Source organism: Cervus elaphus, chromosome 22, assembly GCF_910594005.1.
Source record: "Cervus elaphus chromosome 22, mCerEla1.1, whole genome shotgun sequence".
In the NCBI taxonomy this organism is placed as follows: Eukaryota; Metazoa; Chordata; class Mammalia; order Artiodactyla; family Cervidae; genus Cervus; species Cervus elaphus.
The window spans coordinates 3,484,448-3,512,245 of record NC_057836.1 but is presented as its reverse complement, the minus strand read 5'-3'; the positions used below and the strand labels follow the sequence as shown (position 1 = coordinate 3,512,245).

Sequence of the window (27,798 nt, the reverse complement as noted above, 5' to 3'; positions counted from 1 at the left end):
TTCCAACCCCGAGGCACAAGGGCGACTGTTCTCTCCTCCTGGTGATGGGCACAGAGGTGGGAAGGCTGCCGGCCAGCTGAGGGTTCCCAGATGGTTTGGGGGGGCCCAGCAGCCTCCTCCAAATTGTGACACTTAGGAAAACTGTGGGCGCCAGACAGACTGGTGGGCGGGGTGACGCTGAGCCAACCCAGCTTCGCCACTCTGCCTCCAGACTGCTGCGTATCACAGGCTTCAGGGCCCCTCCCAGAATATCCCCCAGGTCCCAGGTGGGCCCGCGGCCTTCACCAGGAGGTGCTGAACAGCACGGGGCACGCCAGGCGGGGGCCGCCTCTGGGAGCGCCTGAGCCCCGCCAGCACCGGCGTCTGCTTCCTGCCCTCAGGAACCCAGACCCCGGCGGCTGTTTGCTCTGGCACAGTCGGAGCCAGGCTCTCGGCCTCCATAACAGGAACTCTGAGGGCACAGGCGGCCCAATGGCGCTGCGTCCCCCAGGGGCCTCTGCCCCTCCCCGTGACCCGAGTTTCCTGGATGTGGAGATCAGCTGGGGCTGGACCTAACCGGCCACGGGGCTCGCACGGGCCACGCCCACCTGCTACACGGAGAACAGCCCTTTGGGGTCCTGAGCAGTGACTGCGTCCCAGACAAGGACTGCTGTCGTAACACGATGGCTCGGCTCCCACATCACATGTCTCAGCTCCCTTGCTGCGGCCCTGGGCACGGTGGGCAGCCCAGCATAGGTGGGCTGCCAGCTAGATCCACCCTCTTGCCCACACTGTGAACTTTGCTCCCCTAGAGAACATCCTATCACGGGTCCCGCCTATTTCTGCACATCAGCTCCTTAAGAGAATCTCAGGGAAGCCATGGTCCCCACTCCCACAAACAGCCACAGGAGAACCCCGAGCCCATCCCTCGGGGCGTGCAGGCTGGGGTGAGGAGCGACTGCCTTCTATGGAGAGTCTGTGGGTTGGGGGCCAGCGGGCGGCTGCAGGCAGGACTTCCCCAGGCTATCAACTCACTAACGGGCTCCGGGCAACTCCAAACCTGGCAACCATGGGATTGCAAAAGTCACATGTGATTGAGCAACTGCACAACAACAACGTCTCCAAGGCAGATCCAGGGAGAGGGTCCAAGCGGATCTGGCCTCCATCTGCCCCTTTCGGTCTACCGTAACTTTAAGGAGTGTCAATGGTTTTTAAATCACGACTCTTATTCAATACCGTGCTGCTTCAAAATGAACGAATCATTTAAAACCTGCCAGTCTCTACAACAGCAGGGGTGGGGTCGGGGGCGGGGGGGCCGACGCTTTGATGCCCACAGTGTGTGCGGTCCGGCGGGGAGGCAGCCAGCCGGCAGAGCCCTGGGGTGGTGAGAAGGGGCGTGGGGGCACGGGGCCTGGGGAGCTGCCCCTGCAGGCCTCAGGGTGCCCGTGAGGAGACACACAGCCCCAAGGAGGCTCATCCAGGCCCCACCTGCTCCTCTGACCCTCGTGGATTCCCCACATCACGCTGGTCCGGCTCACGCAAAGGGCTGGGTCCTGCAGACCCGTCCTGGGTGCCCAGCCTCTGCTCCGACATTACACACCATGGTGCCCCCAGCCCAGGCCCTGGGCCTGCCCCGCCCCCTGGCTCCCCACCAGGACCCAGGCCTGGGGACACACGTGTCACGGGGAGGCTGGGGCGCCGGGCACCCACCCGCCAGCGCTCACCTTGCTCGCAGTTCTTGCCGCCAAAGCGGAGTGGGCACTCGCACAGGTACGTGTTCCAGCCACTGACACACGTGCCCCCGTTCTGACACCAGGTCCCGTCGCAGAAGTTCCGCTGAGCAGCGCAGCCTGGAGGCAGAGTGCAGGGCATGGGCTTGGAGCGGGAGACGGAGGGGGTGGGGTGGGGGGTCTCCGTGCCTCCCAGCACCGACCCAGCATCAGGGAGGCGTAGCCCATGGACGCAGCTGGAGGGGCGGCATGTGGACCCAGGCCCCTCTGGGGGCCTGAGACAGCGTGGAACGCCCATGTCTGGAGGCCCGGGGCCACAGGCCTAGCCCGCCAGCCGGCCAGGCCACCTGGGGACCTGGGATTGTGCGTCCGGGTCGGCAGCAGGCCCGCCACAGCCACACCAGGCCCCAGGGCGGCTGGGCCCATGGGCTCGGCCCCCTGAGAGGTGGAGGTGGCCCTCCCCACCTGGCCGCCGCGGCCCCACAGTGCCCCTGCCACACCTGCCCTGGTGCCGTTGTTGGCGATGAAGCTGGCCATGTCCACGTGCCGGCCATCGATGGACAGGTTCCGCATGCAGCCCACGAACTGCCGGTTCCGCACCGGGAAGTCTTCGGGCAGGTTGGGGACGCCCCCCAGGAGCAGCGGCCCGGTCAGGTCCAGGGACCTGCGGAGGCAAGGTCAGCCGCTGAGACGGCGGGGTTCCGAGGGGGGCCCTGGCGTTGCCATAGTCACTGCGGCCTGAGCCGCGGGGCTTGCGCGTCACCCTGAGCAGCAGTAAATCCAACAGGTGGGCAGGCCAAGGAGGCAGGCGGCCGAGAGGCCTGAACACACGCGGCAGATCCTGCTTCCGGGGCCACCCCGGCTCTCAGCCTCTCCGTGCCTCAGTTTCCCCCCTCGCGTCAGATCCTGACAAACCGGAGGTTTCGGGTGATTGCCCCGAGTCCTGCCCGCTGGCCTGGCCCATCCACACCACAACAGGATGCACAGAGCCGAACAGTGCTGCCACCTGCCTCTGGTCCCCAACGACCTTGAGCGGAGGTCACGGCAAACTCGAACCCTGGCTCTGCAGGTGCACACCCGCCCCATCACTGAGCCGGGGGCTCCCCCCTGCCCCACAGCTGGGGGCGGGGAGCCGAGGAAACAGGCGTGTTCCATGCCGGATGCCCCAGCAGACCAGGCTCAACTAGCCGTGGGATTCAAAGAGCTTAGTGAACATCCCACCCAAGCAGTCCGAGTTGAGTCCAGCACGGACCCGTCTTGCCCTGCGATTGGAAACGTCCACCTCAGCATGTCTCTGCCCAGGGTTAGGACGGGCCCCGGGAACCCCGGCATCCAGTGGTGACACAGACACTTGGATCTAACAGAGGGTTCACTGACCCAGCCCTCGATCGCAAGGACCAGCACTTTTTGGAAAAAAGCCAGGGCTCCCGTGGAGACAGGGCTGGCCGGCGGCTTCTGGGCTCAGCACGCCGGCCATCACAACCCTGGGCATGGCCGGGCCACCGCTCTGGCAGATGAGTCTAAGGGGACTTGTTCTGGGGGGCTTTGACATATTGCGGGATTAGGGAGGAAACGTGACTGCACCCCAGATTGGGACTGCCAGGACTCCAGGCCCAGAGTGCCCAGCGTGGCGTCCCGTCCTGGGCGACCCCTCCGGGGCAGCAGTCGTGGACGGGACACGCTGCAGGGCCCGCTCCCGGGACACTCACTTCTTGGAACCGCTCTGAGTGCCCTGGGCAGCACAGCTGTAGTTCCCGACGAAGCTGCCGAAGCGCACGGCCACGGCCGTGTCACAGTCGTCCACGGTCACCACGGCCACCTTCTCTCCGGACGGCCCGTGGGGCAGGCCCAGGCGGCCGATGTTGGGCTGGGGGACGAGAAAGCGTCAGCGTGACCTCCCGCCAGTGCCCCCAGCCGGACCCCCAGCCCCGGCACACACGCCCCGCCCCCAACACCCCGCCAGTGCCCCCAGCCGGACCCCCAGCCCCGGCACACATGCCCCGCCCCCAACACCCCACCAGTGCCCCCAGCCGGACCCCCAGCCCCGGCACACACGCCCCCCCCAACACCCCACCAGTGCCCCCAGCCGGACCCCCAGCCCCGGCACACACGCCCCCCCAACACCCCACCAGTGCCCCTGGCCAGACCCCCAGCCCCAGCACACACGCCCCCCCAACACCCCGCCAGTGCCCCCAGCCGGACCCCCAGCCCCGGCACACACGCCCCCCCAACACCCCACCAGCCTGGTTTTAAATTAGCCTCCAAACCAGCCGTACTGGGTGAACGGGGAGCCCCCCAAACTTATGTCCCTCCCAGAACCCCAGGATGTGGCCTTGTTTGGAAACTGGAGTCTGGCAGACCTAACTGTTGGTCTGAGGGCATGCTGCAGCAGGGTGGACCCTCATCCAGGTGACCGGTGTCCTTACGAGGAAGGCACACACACAGTCACCCAGGGAGACGTCGTGTGACGATGGAGGCAGACGCGGGTGACGCTGCCACAGCCGAGGGCGCCAGCACCCCAGACCCTGACGGAGACGAAAAGGACCGTGCCCTGGAGCCCTCGGGAGGCCCTGCACACAGCTGATCCCAGACGCCCGTCTCCAGGACGGGGGAGACCTGTCTGCTATCAGACCCCCAGTTTGTGTTTCATTCCCAACACCAAAGCCCCGGGACCCCTCCTTGTGAATATCCGTGTGAGTCCAAGCTCTGGCTGGACTGTGTCCACGCACCTCCAGACCTGGTTTCTGGGGTGCAGGCTGCACAGTCAGCGCTCCCCCACCCGGCGGGGTACCCCCATCTGGGCCACGAAGATGGCAACTCCAGGAGCTCACAGTCACCCCTCGAGGGCTCACGCCCTTCCTGGCCTGGGGATGACCCTCCAGCCCCTTTTGTTGGCCCGAGGTCAGCCACCCTCTGTGCCCAGACCAGCAGTCAGCGTCCTCCCCAGCTCCCCGCCTTCCCCGGCATCCCCGAAACTCACACACTCGGTCTCCCTGCCCAGGGCTGGTCAGGAGAATCCCCTGGGACCATGATGCAGGGGGCATCCTGCTCACTTCTGGAAGAAGGGGGTTCCCCAACTGGGGAGGCTGGAGTTCACATCCAAGGACTGACGCCCTCTCCCTGGGCAGCCCGCTCATCCTGGGCATTCGTCACCAGTCCCCCAGCCAGCTGGCCCTTGAAGACACCCAGCACACTCGCGCGACAGCCATCAGGCTCCTTTTAGCGGGAGACGCAGTGCCTGTTCACACCAGCCACATCATATAGGCCGGGGCACTGTTCCGGAAATGCAGAGGGCAGGCTCGGGCAGCGCCAGGCACCTGAGCCCCCTTCCCCATCTGCACAACCTTGACAAGCCCTGCCTCCTGTGAGGGGGCATGCTGCCTAACCCAGAGGGCCACCACGCTTCACCACCCGCACGCAACACGCGGGGGCTCCTTCCTCGCACACAGGGAACATTTGCTCCCAGTCCCAGTGGGGACCATCCGTCAGCCCCAAGAGCAAGGGCTCAGGGCCTCCATGTGATAGCTCTGGGGTCCAGTCGAGTTTATAATGATGCAATTCAATGCTTCTTTATGATAATATTGGAAATTGGGAGTTGTAAAAACATAGAGAATTTAAATTATCCTCGAAGTCGTTTAACGGGGAAATAACAATTATACAGTTCATTCCAAACCTTAGGTTTTCTTCTTTCCAAACCTTCAGTTTTTTAATGGGAACCAAAAAAGTATCCATTTGATTGAGGATGCTGGGCCAAAGGGCAGGACGTGGAGCTTTTGGTAACAGGGGCTCAGCCGGGCAGCCAAGTAGTGTGACTCCAGGAGGCCTCATTCACCCTGGCATTACCCTCTGGAGTTGTGCAGTGCACAGCCTACATCACTGTACATGGCAACCCCAGCCGAGCCTTCTGCTTCCTCCTTGGCCAACCATCTGACTCGGACAAGGCCATCACTACACCTTAGTTTCTCTGTCTACAAGACGAAGATTTAATGTTAGGATACCCATCCTCTCTGCACTACAGGGCCTTCCAGAGCGACATCAACATAAGACGCTGGAGTCTCCCTCGAACCCTTCTCAGGTAAATCCAGCAGAAGGCTCACCCTGCCCCTTGATATCCCAGCTCACGCATAATCCTCTCCATTTTCTTTTGCGTCAGTTGATGAGATCACAAGGCCGGCTAAGCTATTCCCTTAAAGATTTCACCTTTGGTTAAGCAACAGTTAGATAAGTATAAAAAATAACCTGCTTTCTCGCTCTGTAATAGCAGCCCCCTTTAGAGAACACGTCCAAGTGCCTATTACGAGATGCTTAAGTATTAGGTGCGATCCCGGGGAAAGAACCGTCCTCCAGATGTGCAAGCCTCGTATTATCTTTACAACTTGCAATTTACATTTTTGGGGATGGGTGTGAGCCTTCCAGAGGAAGGACGTAAACAGCATTTATACTTGGGAGGCGCTAATGAAACGAAGCTGTTGTTTACACAACTGCGGTTGTTGTAAACTGCTGCTGATAATCAGCAGCTCAGAGCCACTGGCTTCAAACGGAAATGATGAGGAAAATGGAAAAACAGGAAAAACCAAAAAATCAGCATTTGTAGGTACAGCAGCCCTTACGGACCTGAGACAGAGTTCACTGGTCAGACAGATTTCGGAGTCTGGCGTTACTTCATTAAAGCAGCAATGGGGGAAACAGACGCGGATCGGCATCTGCTTCTTCATTCCTGCTTCCAGATCCACCCACCACTGGGCCAAAGGAGACAGCGCTTTGGCCCACAGAACCAAGCACCCTCAGAGTAAGAACCGTGAGTACCAGCAGGAGAGACGCAGAGGGAGGTTTCGGGGAGGAGCCACAACATTCCAGGGCCAGCATCCGACTCCGCAGCGCAGCGTGCTGCTCCAGAACCAGCAGAACGCTGGGCTGGCCAGCCTCATACCCAGGCCAACTGTCCACGTGTGGTCAGGATCGCCAGAAGAACAAGAAGGGAGCTGGGGGAAGGCTGTGGGTAACAGGAACCAAAGCTGCAGCGACTCAGAACACAAGGACGAGGGTCCTCAAAGAGCTCAACACAGCTACCACGAGACCCGGGGCTTCTCTGGAGGCTCGGTGGTCAAGAACCCGCTTGCAGTCCAAGAGATGCAGGAGATGCGGGTTTGATCCCTGGGTTGGGAAGATCCCCTGGAGGAGGGCATGGCAACCCACTCCAGTATTCTTGCCTGAAGAATCCCATGGACAAAGGAGCCTCGTGGGCTATAGTCTGTGGGTTTGCAGAGCCGGACACGACTGAGAACTGAGCGTGAGCCCCTGGTGACCCACGAAACCGCTGCTGGGAACAGACCCCAGAGAACCGAACGCAGGGACTCAGACAAAAACCTGTTCACAAAAGGTCTCAGTAGCCCTATTCACAACAGCTAAAAGGCAAAACCACCCCCAAAGTCCCTCAACAAACGAATGGATACACAGAATGTGGTATATCCGTTCAACGGACTATTATTCAGCCAGCAAAAAGGAATGAAATACTGTCATATGCAACAACGTGGGTGAACCTCCAAGACATTACGGCAAGTGAGAGGAGCCAGGCACAGAAGCCTTCCATGCCAGGCAACACACATCACGCGCTGTGTGACCCAGTTTATGTGATGTGCCCGGGACAGGCAGATACGCAGAAAGGAGAGGAGTGATTTCAGGGGGCTGGCGTGGTGTTGGATTGGGAGGGGCTGCTACTGAGTACAGTTTCCTTTCAGGGTGATGGAAATATCTCAGATCCAGATAAAGGTGGTGGCTGCACAACATCACGAATGCACTAAATGCCACTTTAAATGGCTAATTCTGTGTAAATTTCACCCAATTAGGAAAAAAAAAGATTGGATGGACACCCAGCGTTCACCTTCCCCATTTTTTTTAATCTGTCAAATGAGGATAAACTGCATCCCAAAGCCTTCCTAGCGAGACTCACAAGCAATTACAGGCAGAAAGAGCAGTGAACGTTCTCCATCAGGCTTGGGAAGGGTGTGTGCTGACACAGTCAGCCTGACTCGGGGGTCAGGGTAACAAAGACCCCAGCAAGGGTGTCTGATCTGGGCTCAGCTCATCCGTCTTGGTCGAGGGAAGACCTAGCGTGGGTGGATGGCCAGCAGGTGGGAGAGGAATCAGGACGATCGAGAGGTGGCCACGGCGCCTGGCTCAGGTGCACACGGCCACCCGCGCGCCGGCAGGAGGGATGTGACGTGAACGGTTCACGCGCGCGTCCAGGGCGAGACGGGGGCTGGGGAGGGGGAGCACGGGAGGCTCTGCGGGTGCGGAGGGCAGGAGCAAAGATGGCGAGGCGAAGGCAGCTGCCCCTTCGTATCCCTACGATGAGCTTTTAAAGTCTGTGCGAGAGAAAAAGACGGCCGGGAATAAAGGGGCCACGTGGCAGTACACGAGTCATCTCACCTCTCACGTGGGAGGGGCTCCAGGCACAGGACAGGTAAGGGCCCGAGTCCCTGACCTTCCCTGCTGGGGCCTGGCCCCGGGCGGCAGCTGTCCCAGCCGGGGCATCCCTGCCCCTTCTCACCCCCAGCCCTGCCCCACAGCGGCCTGGCGTGGACACCCAGGGGCCGAGGGAAGCCAGCATAAGATCGAGACCTGGAGGCACAAGCCAGCGGGCAGGGTCTGCAGGAGGGGCGGGCCACACCGCGCTGAGTGCACAGGCCGCCCTGAGCAGAACCCACCACGGGCAGGTGGAATCGGGGCCAGCGAGGACAGACCCACCGTGCCCACCCCTGAGAAGAGATCTGAAGGACGCTGTGTGCGTCGGGGGGACCAAAACAACCGGCTTCGCAAATCTGTGTGGATCCGGGTTCCCGGCTCCCGGCGCACCGGCCCGCAGTCATCACTTGGGGTCTGCCCCTTTTTATTTCCCTTCAGCTATTCCTTCTCCCCGGGCGGCCCCCCCTCCCTGGGCTTTTCCATTCAGGGGTCCCAGAGCGGCCCGTGGGGACCGTGACACAATGGGGCTTGGTCCTTACGAAGTGCTCATATTTCTGCAGCCTTTTAACCTGCTGCAGACAATTCCTCATCGGGGAGGCGGACGGGGTTCAATTTCAAATGCTGGATGCAAGGGAAGGAGGCGTGGGGGGGCCCTCGAAACCAGATACCAGGAGGGGCAAGTCTTGGGAACGAAATAGATTCACGCTCTGTGTCAGAAATGATTAACCGACGTTCATATCAAAGAATTCACAGACGGCTGGGCCTGAGGAATGTCACAAAGGGTCAAAATGCAGCCGGGAGCGTGTACGTGCGAGGCTCAGACCCGACCACTGGGCCAGCTGAACGAAGCCCACTGGACGGGGGGCACACCAAGACGTGGCGAACCCCTGGCCCAGGCACACAGGTGAGGCATGGCTGCTCCGAAGCAGGCGTGGTGTTTTTCTCTGATGCTAAGTGGTGGACGAGAGGAGAAAACATCCAGGCACACACACTCCCAGGATCCAAACCAAACGGCCAGGGAGCCTTCCAACAGGACTTGGCGGGAACTCCAGCAGCAGATCAAGGTGCTGCGTCCCCAGGGGCCCAGGTTGGGTCTGCGGGGGAGCGCCCCACGTGCAGACAGTCACTGGGTGTTCTGGTAGCGACTCTGACGCTCAGCTTCCCCGCCTGTAACACACAGGTGGGAATGCCCTCCTGCCCCCTAGGCAGGCTGCGGCCCCTCCCAGACCCTGAGCACTGACCAGGCCTCCACACAGGGGCCCTGGGCTCCGCGATGGAGAGCTAGGTCCACATCTCTTATGGGAAGGGATTCGCCCCAATGCCACCCAGGCAGGAGCAGAGAAGGAAGGTGGGATGCAAGTTAGTGGATGCAAACTGTTGAATACACAGTAGACGTACAACATCCATGGTGCACCACAGGGAACTATGTTCAATGTTCCGGGGTAAAACCACAGTGGAAAAGAGTGTCTATGAATCCCTTTTCTATGCAGCAGAAATTAAACCCAACATTGTAAATCAACTATGCTTCAATAAAATGTAGAAAAAAGGTCATTCCACCTTCTTCAACGGAAAAGGAAATGGCAACCCACTCCAGTATTCTTGTCTGGGAAACCCCATGGGCAGAGAAGCCTGGTGGGCTACAGTCCACGGGGTCGCAAGAGTCGGACATGACTTAGTGACTAAATAACAACCTTCTTCAATGAAATTGTCAGGAGGAGCTCAGAGTTCCGCCAGATGAAGCAGTAAACATATTTACTTCTTGAATTTAACACTAAGACCTAAACCCAAGCCTTCTTGACCCTGTTCCTCTGAGACATGGGACACCCACAGCCTCAGATGGACACAGCGTCCCCCAGGGCGTGGGCAGCTCACTGCTGCATGGAAGCCGGACGGGGCCACCTGGCGGGGCACACAACTGGCAGAAAGGGGCACCTGCTCCTGACTCTTTGCCTGCCGGGGACCTGGGGCAGGGGACGCAGTGCCCAGCTGGGCAGCATCTCCTGGAGGGAGGCTAAGTCCAGCGTCATTGGGAAGAGTGGACCCGGGCCCCGGGCCGAGTCCCGGGTACTGGGCTGGCTGTCACAGCAACGCAGTCAGGGCCCAAGGCTGGCAGGGGCCAGGGGACAGCAGTGTCCACAGCCTCCGATGAGCATCACCTCCAAAAGGCCAAGAGGTCACATCCTGACCCCACTTAGCAAAGCCCCCTGACTCCCACCCTCCACCCCAGACCCCTGAGTCAGGTTCAGCCGTAAAACCGAGGTGAAAACGGGGCCTCCCGGGTGGGATTAAATGCACAGGGACGTTTGTGAAGGGAACGTTCCAGGAAGTTTGCTGCTGCTGTGCTGTTGCTAAGAAAGGCGGGAAGAAAGCCAAAAAACACACAAATGGCTGTTCTCCTGTATTTTCGCTGCCCTATTTTCCTGCATTAAAAATATATAGCTTCTTTTTTTAACACCTTTAAAGAAAAAAACAAGAGTTCCCTAGCAGCCCAGTGGTTAGGACTTGGGAGTTTAACTGCCATGGCCCCGGGTTCAGTTTCTGGTTGGGAAAGTAAGATCCTGCAAGCGGCAACCACATAGCCAAAACGAAAAAAACTAGGAGCAGTTAGCAGCCTGGACGCAGCGCATCTTCACAGCAGCCTCCGGTCCTTCTCCAGGGCGCAGAGCATCACTCAGCTCTGAGTCCCTCACGTGTCCAGCTGTCCAACAGAATACTGGGCTGTGAGAATGGACCCGTTTTATTTGGGGAGCATTAAAAAGAAAAGAGTTTTTACAAGGATCAGAGCCAACCAACTGGTCGCCTTAACACGGACCACAGCAGAGCCGTCCACTTCTCAGGCAACGCGGTGACCCGGCTCCTGAGGACTGTGGCCACAGGTCGAAGGAAGTGCTTTTGTAATGGTTGCTCAGACGTGGGCGAGCCCAGGGCTGGGAGGCAGAGGTCCATCAAGCGTGGCCTGTGCGCTCGGCACTGTGTGTAAAGAAGCGTCTCCTACCGGCCCCAGCGAGCTCCGTGGGGACGCCAGCCCTTCACCAGGTGCGGCCCTTCACCAGACAAGCTCGGGGGCCGGTGAGCGGGGGCCAGGAGTGTCTGAGCTGCTGACCCCGCCGGGCCAGATCCCTTGTTTGTATCTGCCTGGCTGGCAGGCTCCTCAAGTTTTCTGGGAACCCGGGAGTTCATGCAGCTTTGCTCCAAGGGGGTCTCTTCTCCAATGATAGATGGAGGGCTTAAGGTTGGGGTTCTTTCCATTTACATAGCGCCTTCTTGGAAAGTTGGGGGAACACGTTCCTTCTTTTAGGGGCTCTGTGGACCAGAAGCTGCTTGACACAAAGTGGAGACCCCTCAAGCGCCCTGCAAGACGCGCACGCCCTGCATCCCTGGGGTCTATGACTCTGACGTTGGCTGCTCCCAGCTGGACCAGAGTCGAGGGAGGGGCCCTTCGTAGGGTCCAAAAGAGAAAGGAAGGCGGCCTCAGCAATGACACGTCTTTGGGCTGTCAGGGTTTGCAGGCTACAGGTCATCTTTCTAGAAAACCTTCTCGGACAAAGAGAGACAGGCTTTCAAGAAGCATCCATACTCACACTCAAGCGTACACACACACACACTGTCTTGCAAAGCTCCTTCTTGCTCCTGCTGGGACCCCAATGGGATTCTCTCCGTCCCCCGAGTGTGCATGGCCACAAAGACACCCCAGGATCCTCAGCTTCTCCCTACAGACCCCCAGCGCCTCCCAGTTGCCTCCACCCTCTTTCTGATCAGCCTCCCCGCCTCCACCTCAGGTGCGCAAGCCGCTAAGATGCCGTGCAGTGGTGGGAACAGGGCTGGGTCGGTGGGGAGAAGGCAGGGGTGAGGCCTGAAAGGGCTGGGAAGGTGGGGGAGAGGGGAGGGCAGAGCAGGAGGGCACCGGCGGGTGAGCTCCGTCCAGCCCCGACCCCGACCCTCTGTGTCCTCCCCCCAGGCTGGACATGAGGACCTCAGCAGGGACAGGCTGGTCCTGGGGAGGCAGGGGGCAGGGGTGAAGAAAGGGGGGCGGCCTGGGAGGGCAGGGGGCTCGGGGCGGGCAGTGTTTCATTGCAGAGCACTGTGGGGCAGTGACAGGGGGCTGAGTGGGCACGCTGGGTGGGACAGGGCGGCCGGTGGAGCCGCCTTGAGCTCCGGGCTGCGGGCAACTTTCCACGACAGGCGGGGATCGGGGGCCCCGGGTGGGGCTAAGTGATTGTGTTTCCATAGCAGGTGACTCTGCCCTCTGACGGGGTGTGTGTGGAAAGGAAGCAGGTGGGCGCCCCGCCCGCTTGGGGACTGGGCTCCCACTGCGGTCACAGGAACATCGATGTCAGATGTTGATCAGCTACCCACGGGTCCAGACACAAACAGGGACCATTCCTGTCCCCAGAAACTGACCGAGGAAAGCAGGAAACCCCGCCGGAGAGAAACAAAACGATTCACACCCCAGACCGCGGACTCAGGCTGGAATGGGTGAGCCTGCCCGGTAGGAACTGAGCGTGTGCAGTGCGTCCCACCGACGCGTCTGCAAGGCTCCCAGGCTACCACTTCCGTGAGTGGGAGGAGCAAGGCTAAGAAGAGCCCGTGCAGACGGGGGACAGTAACCAGCCCACCAGGCCCTCTGCATCACGAAGGGTTGATGTACTTGGCAAATGCCTACCTACACTTGAAAAAAGTTTAGCTTCCTTATCTTGTACCTGCTTTGAATCAAATGATTTTCTAAATGGAAAATTTTTTAGAAAAGAAAACAAAAATGGTTCACGAGCCCATCACCCAGATGACTCCTACTGTATTCTTTAATAAAAGAAAACATGAAACACGTAAGATGTCACAGGAAGTTATAAAGTGAACACGAAGGCCTCCTCCTTTCTCATTAACCGTATTCCCAAAGGCATCCACATGCGGTGGACTCTCTGCAGAAAGAGTTGCAACAATGCCTCCCGTCAACGAATCACAGGAATAATAAACAGCTGATGTTTCAAGATACCATGCGTGGGATGGCTTAGGACCCAGCACAGCTATCTGATCTGTGCTGTTGATGGATTTGCTTTGGGGGGGAGGAGGGTGCCCTTCAGAAAAAAAATTTGTGTATGCCAGCACATATTTGCCCATCTTTCAAAGTTCTTTTAATTAAGTTCTTGAGTTAATTTTAGATGCACACGCAATTCTAAAAAATAAGCGAGATCTGAGGTGCCCTTTACCCAGTTTCCACTGACTGTAAACATCACAGCCCAGATGTGGACGCTGATACTGTCAGGACACAGAGCGTTTCCATCAGCACGGGGACCCCACCCACTTCCCTCCCACCCCCGCCCCCAGCCCAGGCAGCCACTCATCCGTGCTCCAGGCCCATCACACCCTCTTTCAGGAGTGATATACAGATGGAGCCACGTAGTACGCAAGCTCAGTTCAGTTCAGTCGCTCAGTCGTGTCCGACTCTTTGCGACCCCATGGACTGCAGCACGCCAGGCCTCCCTGTCCATCACCGATTCCCAGAGTTTACTCAAACTCATGTCCATTGGGTCAGTGATGCCATCCAACCATCTCATCCTCTGTCATCCCCTTCTCCTCCCACTTTCAATCTTTCCCAGCATCAGAGTCTTTTCAAATAAGTCAGCTCTTCACATCAGGTGGCCAAAGTATTGGAGTTGCAGCTTCCAATGAACACTCAGGACTGATTTCCTTTAGGATGGACTGGTTGGATCTCCTTGCAGGCCAAGGGACTCTCAAGAGTCTTCTCCAACACCACAGTTCAAAAGCATCAATTCTCGGCGCTCAGGTTTCTTTGTAGCTCACATCCATGCATGACTGCTGGAAAAGCCACAGCTTTGACTAGACAGACCTCTGTTGGCACAAACTCATGAGACTGGCTCTCCCCGGTCAGCGTCCTTTTCTCTTACATGTATCAGAACTTCCTCCTGTCTTGTTACTTAGTGGTGTTCCGAGTTCCGTGGTGTGTGGATGTACACAGTCTGCTTAACTATTCAGTTTGGGAATGTTAGGGAAAAAAGCTGCTGTGAAGCTTTGCGTACGTGAGTTGTATCTACAGACACGAGAGTCATTGGTCTATAGCTTTTTTTGGTAGTGTCTTCATCTGATTTTGGTATTAACTTCACAAAACGGACTGGAAATGTTCCCTCCTCTTCTATTTTCTGAAACACACTGTACAGAATAGGTGTAATTCCTGAAACATTTGATAGAACTCTCAGGTGAAACCACTGGAACCTGGAGATTTCATTTTGGGGAGTTTTTAAAGTACAATTTCCTTAATAGTAACGTAGTTGTTTGAATTAGTTATTTCGTATTGGTTGAGTTATGGCAGTGTGTGTGTTTCAAGGAATTGAGAATTTATTCCTGATACTACTAATCTATATTCTCTCTCTCTTTTTTTTCTTGCTAGAAGTTTGATGACATTACTGGTTTTCCCAATGCTCTTTGTTCCGTTGATTCTATTGGTTTCCTGTTTTAAAAATCTCTGGTTTCTGCTCTTGTCTTCATTCGCTCCTTCCATCTACTTGCTTTGGGTTTATTTTGTTCTTCTTTTTGGAGGTTCTTGAAGTGGGAATGTTCCGGGTGTTGGTGACGGACAGGGAAACCTGGCATGATGCAGTCCATGGGGTCACAAAGAGTTGGACATGACTGAGCGACCGAGCTGAACTGAAGTGGGAACTTAGATTATCGATTTGAGATGTAGCCTCACAAAGACAGAAATATAGATCAATGGAACAGAATAGAAAGCCCAGAGATAAATCCACGAACCTATGGACACCTTATCTTTGACAAAGGAGGCAAGGATATACAATGGAAAAAAGACAACCTCTTTAACAAGTGGTGCTGGGAAAACTGGTCAACCACTTGTAAAAGAATGAAACTAGAACACTTTCTAACACCATACACAAAAATAAACTCAAAATGGATTAAAGATCTAAATGTAAGACCAGAAACTATAAAACTCCTAGAGGAGAACATAGGCAAAACACTCTCTGACATAAATCACAGCAAGATCCTCTATGACCCACCTCCCAGAATATTGGAAATAAAAGCAAAACTAAACAAATGGGATCTAATGAAACTTAAAAGCTTTTGCACTACAAAGGAAACTATAAGTAAGGTGAAAAGACAGCCGTCAGATTGGGAGAAAATAATAGCAAATGAAGAAACAGACAAAGGATTAATCTCAAAAATATACAAGCAACTCCTGCAGCTCAATTCCAGAAAAATAAATGACCCAATCAAAAAATGGGCCAAAGAACTAAACAGACATTTCTCCAAAGAAGACATACAGATGGCTAACAAACACATGAAAAGGTGCTCAACATCACTCATTATTAGAGAAATGCAAATCAAAACCACAATGAGGTACCATTACACGCCAGTCAGGATGGCTGCTATCCAAAAGACTACAAGCAATAAATGCTGGAGAGGGTGTGGAGAAAAGGGAACCCTCTTACACTGTTGGTGGGAATGCAAACTAGTACAGCCGCTATGGAAAACAGTGTGGACATTCCTTAAAAAACTGGAAATAGAACTGCCATATGACCCAGCAATCCCACTTCTGGGCATACACACTGAGGAAACCAGATCTGAAAGAGACACGTGCACCCCAATGTTCATTGCAGCACTGTTTATAATAGCCAGGACATGGAAGCAACCTAGATGCCCATCAGCAGATGAATGGATAAGGAAGCTGTGGTACATATACACCATGGAATATTACTCAGCTGTCAAAAAGAATTCATTTGAATCAGTCCTAATGAGATGGATGAAACTGGAGCCCATTATACAGAGTGAAGTAAGCCAGAAAGATAAAGAACATTACAGCATACTAACACATATATATGGAATTTAGAAAGATGGTAATGATAACCCTATATGCAAAACAGAAAAAGAGACACAGAAATACAGAACAGACTTTTGAACTCTGTGGGAGAATGTGAGGGTGGGATGTTTCAAAAGAACAGCATGTATACTATCTATGGTGAAACAGATCACCAGCCCAGGTGGGATGCATGAGACAAGTGCTCGGGCCTGGTGCACTGGGAAGACCCAGAGGAGTCGGGTGGAGAGGGAGGTGGGAGGGGGGATCGGGATGGGGAATAAGTGTAAATCTATGGCTGATTCATATCAATGTATGACAAAACCCACTGAAATGTTGTGAAGTAATTAGCCTCCAACTAATAAAAAAATTTAAAAAAAAAAAAAAAAAAAAAAAAAAGAGATGTAGCCTCGGTATTCTTGCCTGGAGAATCCCCAAGGGCAGAGGAGCCTGGTAGGCTGCAGTCCACGGGGTCGCAGAGTTGGACGTGACTTGAGTGAGTAAGCACAGCCTAGCACAGCCCTTTTCTAAAATGAGTGTAAAATGCTGTGAATTTCCCTCTCAGCATCCCACATATTTTGGCATTTTGTATTTTCATTCCCTTTAAATTAAAAAAAAAATTTAAACAAACTTCCTTCATTTTTTTTCCTTCCTCCCTTTTCCGAATAATTGAATACTTGAGTCAAATCTCTGTGAAGGTCCCTTGTTCCCAGCACCTGCTGGAGTCAGTGGGTAGACGCAGGGCCTAGAGAGGCAGCAGTCGCGAGGCTGGGGCTGAACGAGGAGGGCGGCAGGGGAGGGGGCCTGCTGGGGGCCGAGGGCGAGTGAGGAGCCGGCGGCCTGGTGGGGTTGGAGGCCGTTTAAACGACGGTGGATTGAGTCAATGAAGAACTATCCTGAGGGCAATGGGAAGAGGTTTTCTCACTGAGCAAGAAAAGACAAACACGGAAGGGGGAAAAAACTAGAATGATTCTGTGGTGTTGGAACGGAATTCAAAGTTTTCAATAAGTAGAGATAGAAAGAAACGTGACTTTCAGTATGAGTGTATATGAACACACACACCCCCCTGTACAAACATATATACATGTCCCCCTGGCCCCAGGAGGAGAGACGGGGAGTGAGACACCCTGGGAGCAATGAGTGCGTCCCGCACCTGAATCCTGGTTTCTAAATACCTGTCTTTACGGAAAGGACCCAGAGTTCCGCGGGCCTTCTCCCCGCCTCGAGGTCTCTCCCTCTGCGCACCGTCTCTCCCCTTCCCGCCCCCCACACCCTCTGGAACACGCACACCTACACAATAGTCTCATCTCTTTGTCTCTTTACGTGTTCCTGTACCCAGAACAATGCCCGGCACACAACAGGCACTCAATAACTGCTCCATGTACTAGCGAGTGAACAAAGGCATGAAGCAAGGGCAGAAGGGAGGGCCTGGGAGGCCGGGCAGCCCCACCCAGGGTGTGAACCCAGAGCAGGTCTGCAGGACCCCAGGAGGACCTCCATGAAGACCAGCCTGAAACAAGGGTCTGGGTGGAAGCCCATGAGTCTTCTGGAATATCTGCCAAAGCAGAGGGAGCCCCCCGATCCTGGGGGTGGATCAGTTCAGTTCAGTTCAGTCGCTCAGTCCTGTCCAGCCCTTTGCGACCCTGTGGACTGCAGTACGCAAGGCCTCCCTGTCCATCACCAACTCCCAGAGTTTACTCAAACTCATGTCCATTGAGTCAGTGATGCCATCCAACCATCTCACCCTCTGTCGTCCCCTTCTCCTCCTGCCTTCAATCTTTCCCAGCATCAGGGTCTTTTCTAAGAGTCAGTTCTTCGCATCCGGTGGCCAAAGTATTGGAGTTTCAGCTTCAACATCAGTCCTTCCACTGAACATTCAGGACTGATCTCCTTTAGGATGGACTGGTTGGATCTCCTTGCAGGCCAAGGGACTCTCAAGAGTCTTCTCCAACACCACAATCAGGCAATCAGACCCCCCCTGCACCACCCCACGCAGAGCCCACTTCCCTGGAGCCCCTGGAACGCGGTGTGCGGCACAGACCCGAGAGGTCAGGAAGGACGCGGACCAGCCGGGGATGAGTGCGCCCCGGTGAGCCGTCCCGGGTGAGCCGGCCCCGGTGAGCCCCTTGCCAGCGGCCCCTCCTGCTGGGTCACCGGAACCCTAAACACTGGACGCTCTGCTTGGTGGGAAGCCCGGGATGCGGGCACTGAGAGAAGCCGTGCGGCCAGAGCACTCACTGCACGAAGATGCTTCCAGCACCGACCGGAGACAACCCTACTGTCCTCTCGGAATCACTGGAACCAGAACAGGCCACGCCTGCCGAGGCCCCGCCCAGGATCCCGTCAGTCATCTCCTGGCGGACGTGTCTGCCCCCCAGAAGCCTGATTGGACAGGGCGAGGGCCTCCAAGTAACCCCTCCAGATGCCCCGCCCCCCAGCCCCCACCGCCCCCCTCCCGGCTGGCGGCACGGCCGGTGCTCAGTGAGTGACCGTCCTACCGGGCGCCCTCCCTGCGAAAAGCGGAAACGTCCCCTCCCTGCTGCTCCCACCGGAGGGTGTTCCTCCCCCCTCCCCACGGCCCCGGGGGTCTGGACACAAACATTCTGATGCCCAAGGGCAAGGGGGAAGGACAGACACCCCAGAGAGCCCTGACTAAGGTCAAACCCGAGTTCCCAGTGCAGAGAAATCACTTAAGAGTGAGCCGCACAGACCCTTCTGCAAGCTGGCAGGGGAAACGTTTACGGATCGTTCACAACAGCCTTGGAGGAAGAGACATCTGCGACCAGGTGATGACCACATGGGCGCGTGTGAGTGGGTGCTCAGTCGTGTCCGACTCTTCTGTGACCCCATGGACCGTAGCCCACCAGGCTCCTCTGTCCATGGGATTTCCCAGGCAAGAATACTGGAGTGGGTTGCCATCTGCTTCTCCAGGGGATCTTCCCGACCCAGAACTCAAACCTGTGTCTATTGTATCTCCTGCACCGGCAGGCAGGTCTTCACCAGACCACAAACCCTCCAAATCCTCTCCAAACCTCCATGGGCGATGTGAGCAGAGGGGCCCCAGGTTCCACCTGCGTCTGACGGAGTTCAACAAGTTTGTGCAAAGTGTCCGCCTTTAAAATACCTTCCCAGGAAAACACCCAGCTCCAGCGGGCACCTGAGCTCCACTGAAAGTGAATCTTGCCACCGGCCCTTCTCGCTTAAAATGCCACCCCATGCAGAGACAGAAAGTGAACTGACTTTGCTGGACTCCCTGCCTGGTAGACTTCCCTTCTGGCTCAACTGCTAAGATTCTTCCACCCACAATGTGGGAGATCTGGGTTCTATCCGCGGGTTGGGAAGATCCCCTGGAGAAGGGAAAGGCTCCCGACTCCCGTATTCTGGCCTAGAGAATTCCATGGACTGTATAGTCCACGGGGTCGCAAAGAGTTGGACACGACTGAGCGACTTTCGCCTTCCCTTTCTTTCACTTTTCTGCCTGGGGGACCAACCCACGTGGACCCTATGAAGGGGTCATGTCCTCTGCTTCGACTGCCTTAGGCCAGTGGGAGGCCTAACAGGAGATTGAGGGTGGGGGGCGTTGCCAGGAGGTTACTTCTCTGCACAGGGGCTTCTCCCCAGGACCCCTCCTGTCCGGGTTCCACTCTGCCCTCTCCCAGTCCCTCCTGGCCTCAAGGCGGACACAGCCCTGGGTCCTGCATTGCCCACATGGATGGAAGCCCCACACCCCGTCCCCTTTGGTCGTAAGCCCTCCTGGAGCCATCCTGGGGAGGTTTCCGCCTGTTTCTGGGGGCAGGGGCTGGGGTGACTGGTAAAATAGCCCAGACAGGCTCCAGGGCAACCGTGGACTTGGGGAGAGGCCCCATGGGGCCCCAGGGGTTTCCCACACAGGACCCACCCAGAGGATCAGACACAACGTGGATGACAGAACACTTGCTGAGCAGAGCGACCCGCCCCCCACAGACCACCTTCACGGCTGCCCTCCTTCCTGCCCCCCGGTCGCATCCTGACATGGCCCCCCTGCAGCCACGGGCCCCCCGCAGCCCCTCCACACGGGCTCAAGCCACCCCGCCTGGGCCCCAGGGAGGAGGGGTGGGCCTCTGCATCTGGACAAGTCAGCGCCTTGGCCCCCAGAGACACAAAGCTCCCGAGACAGACGTCCCTAATCCCGAGCACTTCCCATTGTGAGAGGAAGCAAACCACAGGGGAGGCCTCAAGGTCTACGTGCAAACTTCTGGGTTTCCTCCACCCGGCAGCCTTGGGCAAGAGAGGAAATAGCTGAGCAGCCCGAGAGGAGAGGCCTAATCCCGCACCGAGGGTCTGCTTCAGGCGCTGCTGAGGGACCCGCCTGGGATCGGAAACGGGGGGGTGGCAGGGATCCAGGCCTCCTGGGCTCCTCCTCCCCGGGGAACCTTCAGGAAGGAGTTTATTCCTCAGTGCCGCCTGCAGGGGCACTGTGAGCAGGCAGGCCTTGCCGTGTGCAGGGCAAAGGCGGAGGCCGATGGACGCCCTGGGACCAGGGCAGGGCGGGCCGAGCCAGAGGCCCCGTCTGCTCAGCTGGGAACACTGGCATCTGACCCTGCTGGGGCAGTCGAGGCCGACTCAGCCCCCAAGCCTGGTCTTCAGCCGGCCCCGAGAGATGTTTCCCACACAAGCAGGAAGAAGGAGGCCCTGCGGGTGCTTCCCTGACGTGGAGCGGGGGGGCCCCCGAGGGTCTCCTCAGCACCCTGCTGGGCGGGAAGCCCCCCGCTGTGCGGGAAGCCCCCCAGAGGATGAGCAGGGACCGCCCACCCCTGGGTCCTGGCCTCGGAGGCAGGAAGGCCAGCCTGCGGGCACCACGCCCTTGCCATGTGGTCCTGGAGCAGCGAGTGGCCCGAGCGGCCGCTGTGACTCTCAACCTTCCCGACGCTCTACTCGAGGGCGTGTGCAGCATCCCGACAAGCGCCCACACGTGTCTGAGCCAGAAAACCACTGACCCCTGTGTCCCCATCCGTGGGCCAGGAGGGGGTCGGCCTTGCAGGGGCCCTGCCGCCAACACGGCTTCTTGCTGGTCCCGCCCGGACGCGGGTAAGCCATCGCCACGACCTGGGGCATCAGGGCCGTCCACTGCCCCACTGGCCGGAGCACATCGAGGCCCTGCGGTCAGAGCCGACCGTCCCTGCTCGGTGGACGGGGCCGCGTGCCGTGGGCTCCTGACCCCCCAGGAGGCTCGGCGGGCCTCACACCTGCGCCAGCCGAGAGCTGCTGCCCCGCGCTCCTACGGTTGCTGAGCACACTGCCTCCAGGGCGGAGAGACGGGGCAGAAAGCATCTAACCTCCAGCGGATTGTGGGGCAGAACTCCCTTGGGGGGCCCTAGGGGGGCCCCCGCTTTCCTCTGGAGCTGCTGAATCAGGTGAGAAAGTCCCACGGGTAGCAGTTGGGGAAAGGAGGTTGGGAGGGTTAAGACCCCGCAGAGAGAAAAACCCAAGCTGAGGATCCGTCCATCCTCAAGCCAGTGGAGGTCAGCAGGAGGCGGCTCTGAGGGTCCCCCCGCACCCTTCATCTCCCACTGCGGCCACACGAGGCTGTTCCAAGTGGGCAGCAGGTGGGCGCCTAGCACTGGCTAATGACTGTCCCAATCGGCCACGGGCACAGCTGTAGGAGGAGGCTCCCGCACAAGAGATGGGGCAGCGAGGAAATTGTCTTTGGGGGTGCTCTGCCTTCCTCTGGGCCCCCCAGCCGGCCCCCAGCCCACCTCCTTAGCTTGCACACACAGCCATGCGTCAGGTAACGCAGGCACTGCCAAGACCACGGCCCGGGCCTAACAGAACGGGGCGGCCGTCCCAGGCAGCTGTGGACACTGCCCACCTGGTCCTCACGTTCCCGAGAGGGACGCCAGCCCCCGCGTCACTTCAGACCTGCACCCCGGCCCTCGTCACGAACGCAGCGCCGAGTTCCACACCTGAGTCAGAACCCGGCCACCCTCTACCCCGGGCGGGGCGACAGGGGAGCGCCTGTCCTCAGGTTGGGGGCAAAAAACCAGGGGCACCGTGTGGGGCGATCACTGCCGGGGGCTACACATTCAGGGCGGTGGAGACGTGGAGAGTTAGATCCCCACGGTGTCCAAAGGCTGAAAGGCAGCGCTCTTTCTCCACTGGCGTATCCCTTACTGAGCGGGGACCCCTTGTCTGTGAGCCAAGCCAGGCCCAAATCTGTGGCTGAACGCCATGAGGGGGAGGCGCCCTAGAATTCCCCAGGAAGGAAAAGAGGGCGTGCCAAATCCCCTGCAATTGGAAAGCGGGCATTCTGATGCAAAAACCACCAAGGAGTCTCCTTACAAGTCAAGAAACAGCAAAATGAAAGGAAACCCCCCAAAAACGCCCAGACTTCACAGCGTTTCCTGGGAGAGCCTTCTGACTCTCGGGTTTCATCCAGGGAGGCCGGGTAGGTTTAGGCCTTGGGACTGTGTTTGAATGGCCTGGGATTTCAGCCCCCAGTAATGACTCGGCCAAGGCAGCCGCAATGAATAAGCTCTTTCTGCGTCCTGCCCCGGGGGCAGGGTGATCTCTGGGGTCCCAGCGCTCCCTGAGGGAGTATCCAACACACTGTGGGGCTTGGGTATCTTCACACAGACCCTCAACAGATGCTGGTCTCCTAAAGAACTTTGCCAGCCGGCATATTTATCTGAACTTCAGCGTCTGTGTGTCTCAGGCCCGAGGAGCCGCAGGGCACCCGCGGGGGCTGCCTGGAGGAGGAGGCCTACCTTGTTGTAGTAGCGCACCTGCACCCAGTGCCAGCGCCCATCACTCACGCCGCCCGGGACCTGCGGCGCCACCGTGGTCGTGGTCTCGCCTGCGGGGCAGGGGGGCCGGAGAGAGGAGACGTGAGCAGACCACCAAGGCGGAAAGTCCCCCTGACCGTCTGGACCGCGTTCTCCCCGGCAACCCGGAAAAAAACGTTTTCAGTGGCTTTGTCAATATTTTCACCCTACAGAGGGCGCGAGGATCCCCCAGTCTCTGGACATCTGAGCTGTGCCTGAAGCATCATAAACAACGCTGCAATGAACAGTGTGTTCGGGGACTGCCCCCGACCACGCCACAGGACGGATTCCCAGACGGAGAGCCAGGGGTCGGCACGCTAGAAGGCGCTGTTGCAGGATGGGGTGGTTTTAACCCACGAAGCGCCTGGGGTGCAACCCGAGGGCGGCTCCCTCCCGCGCGGGGGGCCTCACCTGCCGAGAAGGTGAGCTGCACCTGCTCGTCCACTATCTCCAGGGCGATGAAGTCGTGCTTCTCGTTGAAGCGGCCGTTATACAGCAGCAGCGCGTTCCTCTCCTGGGTGGCAAACCTGGGGGGCAGAGCACATCGCACAATGAACGACCCCAGGGTGGAAGGTCTGCAGGGCCGGCGGGGGTGGGGCGCCCAGGGCGACAGGCCCAGCCAGAGTGGGCGACAGCACAGGCCACGCGCAGCAAAGACTCTGGCCCCTGGGACTCTCTCTCTCACATCAGGAGTTGACAGTCCAGGTGGTGCTAGCCGGTAAAGAACCCACCTGCCAACGCAAGAGACACAACAGATGCGGGTTCAATCCCTGAGTCAGGAAGATCCCCTGGAGGAGGGCATGGCAACCCACTCCAGTATTCTTACCTGGAGAGTCCCATGGACAGAGGAGCCTGGCGCGCTACAGTCCATGGGATTGCAGAGTTGGACGCGGCTTAGCATACAAATAGCACAAAATCTAATTAGCGATGTTCCTTTCTGGAAGGAGCAAAGTAGATTCTGGGGGGAACCTGATTACCACAACCTTCGTATGATGCCCTTGAAGGATGATGCACTGTACCAACGGGGAATGTCGGGGCACGGAACACATGCAGGGCGCCTGCTGCTCGAGGGGGCAGACCCGCGTGTGCCCCCAGGGCACGGGACGCGGGTGCCAATGACCAGCTCAGGCCAGAGTCCCTCGTCTCGACCACCAGGCTCCAGCCGCAGCCACACTGCGTCCTTCTGCCCCTTCCCTGCCCCCGGAGGGGCCTCCTCCGCACCTGCTGGCCCCCGCCCGGGGGGTGAACTCCCCGCCTCTGCAGGCCCCCCAGGCATCACTGCAGTTGTGTTTTCCCAACTCATTTTACCTAAACTGTGCCCCCCGCCACAGTCTATCACATCACTCATTTCATTTCTGAAATTCTCCTGCTTATTTGTTCCTTTATGAGAACGCGTGCTCCTGGGATTTCCCTGGCAGTCTGGTGGTGAAGACTCCAAGATTCCACTGCAAGGGCGAGGGTTTGATCCCTGGTCAGGCAACAAAGAGCCCACAGCCCACTTTTTTAAATAAAAAGATTTTTAGAAAAGGACACATGATCCTTTAAGGGGAAGGATGATGACTCTCATTCACGGCTGCATTTCCAAGACCAAACAAGAAAGATCTGGTCCAGGCAAGTGTGTAACACCAGTGTGTTGCATCCACGCATGGATGGGGCTCCCGTGAACCAACAGACGCATGAAAACCATCAGAGTTGAAGCATCAAGAGTAAAAAACCACTTAACTCCGACAAGAAACAAAGAGCCTTAGAAATCTCCTCCTACCCGATAAGGAGGCCGCTATCATCAGAGCCGAGGGTCCCCAACACACCACGTGGCCACGACGCCTCCTGGACCCCATGGTTACAGAGAACCCGCAAACCCCGGGGAAAACGCAAGACTGCTGAGGCAGCTGGATGTCCCTCTCCCCCGAGGTTAAGCGGGAAAAGTCATTCCTTTGATTCCAGGTCAGTTTACCCGCTTTCGTGCGGCCGGGTTCTGTGGGAGCCAGCCTCGGGCTGACCCCAGCTCCCCACTTGAGGTACACAGAACCGGCAGCTCCTGCCCGCAGCTGGAAGCCCCTCGGTTTAGAGGCAGCATGCGCCAATGACAACCCTAAAAATCCATGCAGAGCCAAGTGCAGGCTCTGAGTGTGCAGCCAGCAGGCAGAAGGAGAAAGGAGCTGAACTAACAGCGGCTCGCTTCCTGAGACCCGCAGGCCGCACCTGCTCCCCTTCTGCAAGTCTGACGGGTGTGGGTCTCTCTTTGGACCAGGGTGGGAGCCGGTGCAGAGGATCAGTGCGGGAGGGTCCTTGGGGGCGGGCCCCCTGCACTGCCAGGATGGAAGAGCGAATGCAGGGCCCCGGGGCCCCAGGCAGGGTCTGAACAGCGCCAAAGGAGAAAGGGCAGAAGCAGAAACCGCAGCCTGGAGAGGGGGCCGGGGAGCAGAGAGGACAAAGGAGGCAGGCGGGGGGGGGTGCCCGGCCCGGAGCCCAAGCCCTGGGCAAACAGAAACCAGAAAGAGGAGAAGCTGCTTCCAAAGAAACTGCCTGAAACAAAAGCCCCGGGCTGGCGCCCCAGCCCACCTTTCTCACGGTGCGGCCCTCAGCAGGCAGGGGGCCAGCTCCTTCCCGGCCCTGCCCACGTTCCGGGGGACTTTTCACGATTCGGCCTTTGATGCAAAACGCTCCCTGATTTGGCATCACCTCGGCACCCTAGCTGCCATCAGGCACATGGGAAACTGTCCCTAAATTGTTCTCACATGATCACCTAAAATACAACATTTCCCAAGCATGGGACACACACGACATTGGAGGGACATCTAGTTAAACACGCCTGCTCTTCAGGCTCTGAGTCCGGAGCCGCCAGACTTCCTTTGCCGGTTTCTGCATCCGTGGGCTGCCCCCACCAGGACTTCCCGTCACCTTTCAGGCCAGCCTCCTGCAGCTCACGGGCTGCACTGCCCGCGCCAGAGGGCTGCTGGTCATGCCCAGTGGCGGGCAGCCATGGCCACAGAGACAGCGAAACCACCTGGGGCAGTGACTCTGCCAGCAGACACAGGGCACCTCTGATCTGGGGGTGGGCACCCACGGGAGCCTGCTGCCCTAAACAGCCAGCCACGCTTCATGCAGAGCTGGTGAGGGTGCCAAAGAGGAGCCCTTGTTTGGAAGGCTGTGCCCACTCGGTGGCCTCCTGAGCCCAGGACTTACGGGCAGAGGAGGGAGCGGGCTGGGAGCAGGCGTGGCCAGGACCAGGGCCAGGGCCAGGCACTGGGGCCCTGTGAGAGGGTGGGAGGGCAACAGCAAGTGCCAACTCATGTGCGCCCTCTCCACGCCGAGAGGGACCCCGGTTCGCTGGTTTACAGGCTGTGGTGGAGCCGCGAACCGTGCACCAGAACGTGGGCAATCACCCCCAGACAGCAGGCTCCGCACGGCCCAAACCTCACAACTGCTCTTGGAATCAAACACAACTCCAGCCTTGCAGTCAGGTCAGGGGGCCGAGCAGAGCCGCGTCTTCCACCCTCCTTCCAAGTTCCCGGGAAAGGGGGCGATGCTCAAAGGATCCAGAACAGATGAGAGCTGCTCTTGCTGTCTCATTAAAGCTGGCCTCCGAGGAAGATTCAGGAAGAGGGCTGAACGGGGAAATGCCGGCAGATCAGGATAAGCAGGCTGGCCACTGAGTGGTCCACGCTGAGGTCTGTGATGAGCTGGGCAGAGCCCAGAAGGTATCTCACCAGGGACCCACATCTCTAAACAGAGCGCCCTTCAAAAGGACCCGTCTGTACCCAGTGCAGATGTCCAAGCCCGAGAATCTCCCGGGGGGCTGGAGCTGGACAAGGTGGGCGGGCCCGGGGTCTCGGGGGCCTGCCCCCCTCTGCAGAGCCCCCGGCTGGCACTCCAGATCATTCAGAATGCCTGGAAGCTTTGCCCTCTGCAACTCAATCCCTCCCACGGCCACCAGGCCAAACAGCCCCTGCTCTGGGAGACCAGGAGGCCCCCCAGTGAGCCTGTCGTCTGCAGGCTACAGGCGGGGAGCAGTGAGCGTTCACGCCGTGTTGGCATGGGACTCCCAGCCAGCCGCTCCTGGCCTCTGGGCCCCTGGGTGTCAGGACACAGGACAAGAAGCCTGTGAGGAGCTTCAGGCCAGCGGGTGGACAGACAGGCACAGCAGTCCTGGGGCCGAAGCCCGGTCCCAGCCAGGGAGCCCAAAGGGCCATTTAAAGGCTTCACAGGACGAGCATCTGCTTCAGAGACTTGAGACCAATCGAACCATCCAACAACCGGGAAAAAAAATCAGGGCCAGGAATCCTGACAGCAGGTCCCCACCCGGCCACCTCGTGTGGAGGATGGGTTTACAGTGAGCAGATTTGGGCCACAACATAGAAAACCCGCCAATGATGCAAGCCCCCACGTTAACCACGTGTCCCCCGCAGGACCTTAGGGTCGGGCAGGGTGGACGGCAGCCTGATCCCGCAAGGAGGGGCATCGGAGGCTGAAGGCAGCAGACAAGCAGGAGATGGCCAAACGCTGGACGGCCAGCACTGGAATGCAGGCGCGGCCCGGCCTGCTCACAGGGGCTTCCTGAAGGAAGCGGCGGGAGACGGGATGGGGGCAGGTGGGAGGGGCTGAGGAAGCACCGGTGCAGGGCTGGGCAGGTCCAGAGCATCAGGAGGTGAGGGCGGCTCCCCAGGATCGGGGTCCCCAGGGGTCAGCACACAGGGGCCACCGAGTGCCATATTCAGAAGCTGGGTTTTACCCCGGGTGGCAGGCAGGCCTGGCAGACGTGTCCGACAAGGATCCCCCTGGCGCAGGCTGAGAGTCGGGGACACAACAGCCGTCACCCGGGGTGGGGCGGGGGGGGGGGGGACGGTGGCCCAGGCCGAGATGCTGGAAACTGGGAGAGAAGCGGCCAGACAGGGAGACACAGGGGTGAGAGACTCAGAGGACCTGAGTGCAATGGGGGGTGGGGGAAATAGGAAAGGACTTCCCTGGGTGGGGCAGGACCCCCGGGAGGGGAGCTGCCCCATCC

General features: G+C 58.3%; 1 protein-coding gene across 2 annotated transcripts in view; it reads right to left on the bottom strand.

Annotated features, from left to right (window-relative positions):
- Positions 1 to 27,798, bottom strand: part of CELSR1 (cadherin EGF LAG seven-pass G-type receptor 1) — a 146,134-nt gene that overhangs the window by 43,449 nt on the left and 74,887 nt on the right. For both annotated transcript variants that reach the window (XM_043881641.1, XM_043881640.1), the window contains exons 4-8: positions 23,205 to 23,320; positions 22,737 to 22,825; positions 3,419 to 3,576; positions 2,210 to 2,373; positions 1,704 to 1,829 (exon numbers count right to left, since the gene is read on the bottom strand). In XM_043881641.1, the coding sequence (XP_043737576.1) occupies positions 1,704 to 1,829; positions 2,210 to 2,373; positions 3,419 to 3,576; positions 22,737 to 22,825; positions 23,205 to 23,320 (653 nt within the window). The remainder of the gene's footprint in view (positions 1 to 1,703; positions 1,830 to 2,209; positions 2,374 to 3,418; positions 3,577 to 22,736; positions 22,826 to 23,204; positions 23,321 to 27,798) is intronic.